Source organism: Centruroides vittatus, unplaced genomic scaffold, assembly GCF_030686945.1.
Source record: "Centruroides vittatus isolate TY-2023 unplaced genomic scaffold, ASM3068694v2 contig_1162, whole genome shotgun sequence".
In the NCBI taxonomy this organism is placed as follows: domain Eukaryota; kingdom Metazoa; phylum Arthropoda; class Arachnida; order Scorpiones; family Buthidae; genus Centruroides; species Centruroides vittatus.
The window spans coordinates 611,991-621,055 of NW_027120748.1; the positions used below are offsets into that span (position 1 = coordinate 611,991).

At 27.2% G+C, this 9,065-nt stretch overlaps 1 protein-coding gene across 1 annotated transcript in view; it reads right to left on the reverse strand.

Moving 5' to 3' along the window:
• The window catches only part of LOC136981115 (protein LSM14 homolog B-like), a 57,121-nt gene extending 52,060 nt beyond the window's left edge, over positions 1–5,061 (reverse strand). Inside the window, exon 1 of the mRNA XM_067277394.1 lies at positions 4,798–5,061. Within this exon, the coding sequence (XP_067133495.1) occupies positions 4,798–4,918 (121 nt within the window). The 5' untranslated portion in view covers positions 4,919–5,061. The remainder of the gene's footprint in view (positions 1–4,797) is intronic.
• Between the last annotated feature and the right edge of the window lie 4,004 nt (positions 5,062–9,065).

Consider the following 9,065-nt stretch of genomic DNA (forward strand, 5'->3'; position numbering starts at 1 on the left):
ACACCCTGTACAATTATGTCATTTCTTGTTTTACAATTATAAAAACTTATATTTCTGTTGAAAAATTTATCTCCTATTCATATTACTTGTGTTAGCCATCTGTGTGGTCCTCTTTAACCTATAACGAATAATTCATGGTCATGTGCTGTGTTTCAAATGTACCCATAGATTCTCCACACATCTCATTAAACTATTGATCTATTGTAGATAAAATGTGTACATACATTATTAATTTTTTTTATAATTAAATATCCAAATACTATTAACATTTGCACAATTAATATTCATTCTGTTATTAAGATAATTTACATTCATATTTTCAAAATATTTCTGCTTAAATACATTTTTTAGCAATCAAGTTTATTGAAAGAAGAAAGCAATGATAGCGCCAGGCATATGATAGCGCATTGCCGTCTTTGGAGTTTATACATCTCCCCTTCAGGCTGGCCCTGTATATTTTGAGGATCTCAAGGGTCCTAATGTGGTCAACATGGAAGGTTTTTTTTTTCAGTCCGGAATTGGATAGGTCTGTGTGAACCTCTAGGTTGGTGGCATTGAAGAGAATGTCTAGCTCCTATGCAATGGGTGCACTACATATCTAACAATTTCATAATGTCACACAGGCAAGTTTGGGCAAGTAAAAAGTGATGTTGAGAACCACAGCAGTTTTTATGCAATGCCACTCAACATTTCCAAATTAGGGATTTTTTACTGACTGACAAAATTTGGGAATTTTTTAGCCATGAAATTTTTATTCACTTTGATCTTTTTTCAGTTGACTAAAACAAAAATTTTGACGTGACAGAACACTGTTTAAACATTGCGATCAAATGTATTCATTAAGAAATTATTCAAAATTGATTCCTATTTCTAAGTGACGGTTTAACATGTTACTTCTGCTTTCCAGACTCCAAACTGATAAGGCTACCAGCACTGCATTAACTACTGCAGTAAAATAGATGGCAATAAATAATTTAATAATTTATAACTGGTATAATGGTTGATGATTTTTCAGAGTGAATCCTCCTGTACTCCTGTATTATATATATATATATATAATTTTTTTTCAAAATCAAGGCAGGTATTTATTAAAGCCAATTCCTAGATAAAAGATATATTTTACAAAATTAAAAATAAGAATACAATATATATGAAATTTTATTCTAAAGATTTATCATTGCAAGTGACTTTATTAATTTTTTTTTTCGTTAAAAATAAAATAAATAAAAGGCTTAATTAAAAGGAACAAACAAACAAAAAGACATAGCCTACACAACAGCTCTTGCCAAATCTCAGGGGGAAAAAAAATCTAATTTTTTACAATCATTAGTTAATGCCACAGATTTATCTAAAAAGAAATTCCTATTGGATTTAGTAATTATAACAACTTCAGCTATGTTTCAAATAAAACAAACTTTCATTCTAAGTTATATGAGAATGTTATAGTTGTATTATCCAAGTTATTTGCAACTACTTATAACAAATTTTGATTTACTAATTCCGGAAATTTTAAAATAAACAGCTATATTTCCAGAAGCTCTAAAATAAACAGCTATATAATAAAATATTAACACAAGTTTATAGTATCCTAAGCAAATTGTCTCAGGTAGTAAAAATATGAGAAATTGCTTCACTTTACAACTTTTCAGCATTTCTCCCCCAAGAAAACATGCACACTGCTAATACACAAATCTACCTATTAGCTTTGTTTTCATCCTCTAAATCTAGTCAGGCTAGCTAAAAATATATAATAATTTATGGGTAACTTTTTGTGTACTTCACCTGGAAGAAATTCTTTAATATAGAGTTGTAAACCATAATTATTATTATGCCAATAATATCTAACTCATTGTCAGGTTTTAAATTAGAAATAAATAAACAAAACAAGTTAACATTGTGCTTAGAAAAATCAAAATGCATCAAGTCTCCAAATGCATATTTTTACACAATTTTAATCATATCTAACTATTCATCACACATTTTTCATGTTTCCAAAATTTCATGATTACTACTTTGTTTCATCATAGTTCATTATTTAATACTTTATGTATTAGAACTCAGAAAATTGAAACCTATGCACTAGATACACATTTTTCACATCATTGAAATTCTGTAAATATTTTTAATTTTAAAAGGTTTTTCTTTAACAGCTATATTCCTGAAAATGTTGGCATTAAAATTAGCCAAAGTACTTGAACTGGTTTTTTGTTTCTTCAAAATTAACTTCTCCCTGTTTACATTTTTATTTTGTCAAAGATTTAGCTGTTAATCTTTTAATTTCACTCCAGGACCGTATTCTTGGGCAATCATATTAAATTCTGTTGATATCAATCATGTTTGTGTTATGAGTATCTGCTGCTCTATATGGATCAGAGTTGTTTGATATAATCTATATAAAGAATGTTGCCTGGGTTTTCTGTAAATATTTGTTATAATTTCTTGAAATAATTCATTCATTATTTCTAGGAAGTGCACCTCTAACTTTTGTCAACTTCAATTTGCAGTTTACCTGGATTTTCATTAATCTCTGATACAAATAACTATAACTTTGGTTTTTGTTTTCAGGTAATCATTTCATCATCAACACAGCTTTTACAGTAAACAACAGTATCTAGATAGTTGGAAAAAACTTCAAACCGTTCGTTCACAAAGAATATCTGCTTTTGGATATCCCATGAATGCTCTTCTGTCTTGTTTATATAGTTGACCTTGAAAATTAACTAGCAGCGTTACATTATCACCATTAGCAATTTTGCAAAAGTAAGATAGTAAATTGGAACAAATCCAAACTACAAGAGAAGTAATTAACTCCAAACATACAAAATATGCTGAAATGTATAAAATTTACAAACAACGCAAAAAAGCGATTTTCTCAATACTACAAGAAAACTTTTATCAATCTTTATCAATTGGCATAAAAATTTATATTAATTATTTTTGTTAGTATATAAAGATTGATAGACCTACATATCATTAATTAAAATACACCATTAAAATAATTTGTTAAAAATGTAAATGTCGTGTCTATGTATAGATTTACATTTCAATCAGCAAGAACATTTTTAAATAATAAATGATTAGAAAACCAGAAACATTTATTATATAATAATGTTCTTTCTGATTGAAACAAATATATCCAGTAGAAGATATAAGTTTAATAAATTAAAAATGTTTAAATGATACTTGTATCCTCATTATTGTTCATTTGCTGTGTTGTTATATCACTAGATAAAAGTAAATTGAATATGCCACTTACCATCACAAAAATATCTTTTAAATTAAAATTACATATTGGGAATCAATGCAAGTGCATACAAATAAATGTAAATAATCTAAATGCATCAATTACATGTATGATATGCAAAATTCCACTCATATCAAAATTTTATATATATATGTATGCAATTATTGATTATGTAATTATATCATCATATAATTACATAATCAATAATTACACAGATCAATTGCATTTATATACATAGTTATAACAGTGTTAATGTAATGTATTATTTTATACAAACAATATATTAATATATCAAATTTTTTATTTTGTATTTTCAAATGCAATTATAAATATAAATAATTCATAATTATCATTGTAGTTAAAAACAAATATGTTTTTTAGGTGCTTTACTTAATACTTTTTATGTATAAAGATTAAAACAAAGACTAACGAATTTGTAACTACTTCTAAAACAGAAACCATTCTTTATTATATATTATATAATTTTTTTAAATTGATAACATATTTATAAATCAAAATTTAAAATAATTTTATTTTTTGCACATTATTATATTTTATTAATTCAATAATATAACAAAAGTATAACATTGCATAGATTAATATTTTATAAATTTCTTTTTAATTTTAAAATATCCTTATTAATTAACAACATTAGAGAAAACAAAAATGTACACTTCTCTGCAAGACTATTAATATTAACATTTGCTGAATAGAACTGTCACATGTAAATAATGAAAGGAATTTTCATATGAATCAATACCCTTTGAGAATATAATTTAATAATTACAATCACTCAATAACATTCATATAAAATTTATACTTCTTATGAAATGAATGAATAATCATTATTTTCTTTTTTTAGTATAATATTTCAACTGTGAAAAAATTAACCATAACTCAAACATAATACAATAATTCACTTTATAGAAAATTCAATCAAATTTATGTACAATTTAATTATTTTTTCTAACTTTTTCATTTAGATTTTATAACAATTTCTCTTGGTTCAAAACCAAAGATTTTTTATCATTATTTCTGTTTGTTTATTTAGGCTTCAAGCATGCTTCTGTAAACAAGCTTATTTAATAGATGCCATCAGCTGATGAGAAAACAGACTATGCAGGCTTAAAGAACAAGTCAATCAGCTGATAATTATTACATAAAATTTACAAGATAGCTGACATGTATTATAAAATTAATGATAATATCAGTATTAAAACTAAAATGTATGAAGAATTGTAATTTCTATATTCTGTTTTGAAAACTCTAGTACAAAACAGTTTTTGTTCTGTATTTTAAGTTCTGTTAAAAGTTAATATACATGTCTACTACCTCATAATTAATAAAGGTTATAATAAACACTCATTTACATTACTTCAAATTGAGTTTTATAGTATTTACATAAATGTCAACACTAATAATTTTATTCTTTAGTTTTTACTACATGACAACTGCTAGTTGTCTCTGACTAATATTAACAGCATCTGTTTCGCAATTACAAATTAAATGTCAACATAAAGCCGCGTAGAGGAACAAAGACGAAGTGAACTAACCTTTTGCCAGAGCAACCGTTGATTCTTTCGTATCAATTGTATATAAAATTCCTTCATAACGTATTTCAGATTTGGATATTAGACTTATTTTACTACCTAAATATGGCGTGCCTCCACTCATTGTTTAGAATCAGTCAACCTGCGACGAGCAAGACGATGAAAATGGATTACAGACACAACAAAACACCTTCTCCCAAGCCACAATCACCCCAACTCCAAAAGATGGCGAACGATTCACTGAACCTCATTCGTCAAACGCAAGAGGTGGAGCCAACGGTGTCACATGATCCAAAGTCACGAAATATATTAGTTGACTGAAATGATGTCATCGTGATGAACATTTTCAATGAAAAGTACATTAAAACCATTAATAGTTTTATTTATTACCATTTTTTTTATGGATAAAAGCAAATGTTTTGCTTAGATTTATAGTTTTATTGAAATATTTTATTTTTCATTTCATTTATGTAAGAGAGTCACATGTATACTTGCTATTAATTCAACAGGTTTAAAATGTGTAATGGACTACGTCTCCTGCTTAAAAAATGAGATATTTTTTAAAAAAATTAGAATTTAATAAGTAAAAAAAATATTTTAAAAGACATTAAAACATATCCATAATTTTTTCATATTATTTTAAATTTTATTTATATAATTAATTATTTAATTTTTAAATTTTTTAAGGGAGAAATACAATTTTTTTTTTCAAATTTGTTATAAGTTCTTGTAAGAAAAAGAAATTTAAAAGTTATATAATAAGTATATATAATAAATAAATAAATGTATAAAATGTTTTATATACATCTTCATGTATTATTATATAATTTCAGTTTTATAAACAGAAATATCAATAATTTTTGTTTTTAATCCTATAATAAAACAATTGTTACAAATTGTGATTACGAATTCTCTTGCGTTTTCTGTTTTTTTACAGAAACAGGAATCGAAGATGAATGATTTTGTTAGTGCAATATTTGAGGCGTTTTAATTTTGTTTTTATATTAAAGAAAAATCTACAGTATCTAAAAACGAAAAAGAAAATTGTCATATTTATATGTATAAATAATTCTTTTTTATGCAACTTAAAACTTAATAATTTTAAAAATAAAAATAATTAATAATTATATATTTTTACTAAAATTAAAGGGTTTTAAATTATATTAAATTTTAAATCTTAAAAAGGGATTTTAAATTAAATTATCTTGTGATAACTAATTTAATTTACCTGTAATATAAATTATCTGTATTTTATTAAATGTTCTGGATTAAATTTAATTTATTAGCACTTATTCTGCTTTTTTTCAGAACAAACTGTAGTGATTTTCAAAGAAATTAATTTCATGACATAAATTAAGAAATTTATAAATATCTGAGCTTTCAATTCAAAATATTTGTTACTAGATAATTTGAAACGAATATATTTAACTTCAGATGAATTCGAATATTTATTAAAATAAATCTTAATTTACGTTTTTCCGGCTCCTTCCGTCTCGTGAACATGAAGGTAACTTTTTCTAAACGTCATGGGTTCTGATAGACCCGGAATGGCGATGATCAGGTGGTGAAGAATTGGGTCCTACATATCCAGGACCGAGTATCCACAAAAAAAAAAATTCGCCTTTAATTCGCCTTTTGGAACTAAAATTGTTGGAACTGTTCCAACAAGTACGAAACTGTTCTGACAGAACGGTTTTACGAAACTGCCTAGAATATGTTTTACAGAATAAAATCAATGAATAGAAAACTATTTCTTTGCTTGTGGAACGGAATAACAGACACTAAACATTATTCTCAATAATGTATAAATAAAATGCCGTTTTATTTGCAATTTATATATTTATCATAACTATAAATTATTAATAAAACAAATAATTATGAATTATAAAAAATATAAATTTTTCAGATATCTTATTTAGGGACGACCGTTTAAGTATTACGTCAGCAATTTATTGAAGGGGGATTCCGTTTGTATTCGATGGTTGCTAAAGATAGGGGAGAGAGGACGAATCTGATAACGTAAAATTTCATCCGTCATTTATTTTTTTTTTCTCCAGTCATCACAAAATTGTCTGAAAATAATTCCTATTTGCAAATATTTTCAATTGCTGTCCTGATGACATAATTAGGAGGAGGATTACCTTATTTTCTGATAAATGTTTATGATGGGGTGAGGGATTAAAAAGGGTAAGTTTTTGATAATGTAGTGATACTTCGGTTTTCGTCTATAATCCGTCCGAAAACAATCGACGAAATCCGAAACTGACGAAAACCGAGGCAATTATTTCTATATGAATCAATGTAAATCCAATTAATTTGTTCTAGACACTCCAAAATACATACCAAAAACACATTTTACAGAGAATAAATATAGGCCGAATTTCTTCATGCAGCGAGTGTAGCGAAAATGACGTCATGAGCAGCTATTCGCATTTTCACCATGCTCGCTCTCTGGTGTTTAAAAACAAAACTATTCTATCTGGGTCATTTGATTAATTCTTGTGTATTATCAGCAGTAAAGATGAATAACAATAGAAAAAGCAAAGCTTTCTGTTGCGTTTCAAATTGCAATTTCAAAGATTTACGGGAGCCTAATATAAGTTTTCGTCTATTCCCACACGAAAAACAGATGATTATTCGGAAATCAGTCGGTTATATTTATGACCTCCTCCGAATTATGAAAGGGTGAATTAGACTTAAGAATTGGCGGTTTCCCGATTGTCCAACTTTACACGAACAAGTTATGCTGTCAATTTAAAATGATATTTTCTTAAAGTTTAAAATGCCAGTTATTTTGTGTGGGACATAGGGTCGGATTTAAGCATTTCGAAGCCCTACGCTGAATGTAAGTCCTCTTACCTACCCTTCACAATTTTAGAAGTCAATCATAAAAAGAAAAGAATTAAATCAGACTATCTCTCTGATTCAATACGGTTATTGGAAGAAAAAGATGTGAAGTTTCACTAGTCTTCTGTTTTATAACTGAATTTAATTAAATTTTTATACTCATTCCATTAAAAATCTTTTTAAAAATTGGTTTTATCATTTTTTTTAAAAAAAAGACCTTATGTTAATTCCTAGAAAAAAATTAACGAAATACTACACAAAATAAAAAGTAAAGTATATTTTGTTGGTTTGTAAAAAAAATGTTTATTACAAAATTCGACTTTAATTTTTTTTTTTTTTTTTTTTTTTTTTTTTTTTTTGTACAAATGTTTGAGGCTCCTTGAAAGTCGAAGTCTAAGCAACAATTTACATAGCTTTTTACTTGTAAATCTAACCCTGATAGGACAATGTCAAAGCTGATGTTTTTAACACAAAGGGCACAAATATGTATAGAACGATCTCGCTCATTTGCTGCGATACTACATAATGACGTATTCCGCTAGCAATAATTGTTCTGCTACTATAAAATTTCTCGATAAATAGCTACAAGCAGCATATATCATTATATCGGACAGTAATACAGTATATGATTAATTTTACATTACTAGTTATAAGCGACTTAAATAAAGTAGCCATTTTGTGAAAATTCAGCGCCCTCTATAGTTCATGAAAAACGCGAATCGCTACACGTCGCTGTATCATAGTTTAGAAACGCTTTCCGCTCGAGCTAAACACGGATGCCGTAATCTATCCTTTAATTCCACAGTTACAGCCGAAAGTAGCGCGTTAGTTAAAGGATATTTAAATAAAGAGATATAAAGAATTGAGCATTTCTCTTTCCGAAAACGTAAACAAAGTAGAGCTAGGAGATGTATAATTATATTTAAATTTTAAAATATAGTATTTTCTTATTCTTTAGACAACTTTCAGAGTCATTTTATAAAATTTAATCCTTCTTAATGTTTCCATAATATTTTTATCAATAGTCACTTCAACTATTTTATTTTCGCAGCATAATATCGCAGTATACACACAAGCGTCCATTCTGCTTTACACGTGTAGCTGACGTAAAAGCTGCTTTATCTAGAGTACAGTACCTAGCTTTATCTTTGTTGCAGCGACCTCTTGCAGCAAACGTTTAGAAACGGTTCGCTACATTGCAGCGCTGCATTTAGAAATAGGTTTTAGAGTGTTCGCTGTAAAGAGCTTCTCGAGCGCTGCATAAAGAAACGCGGTCATTCCGTTAGCTAGGCGCGAACCTGCGACTAACTACTAGTGTTCAGTAGTTTTATTCAGTAGGCCAACGAAAATTTGTTGAAGATAGAATATAAACAATCAGTTTCTTCAAATATATTAAATACAGTATATTTTTTTACGTAGTAAGG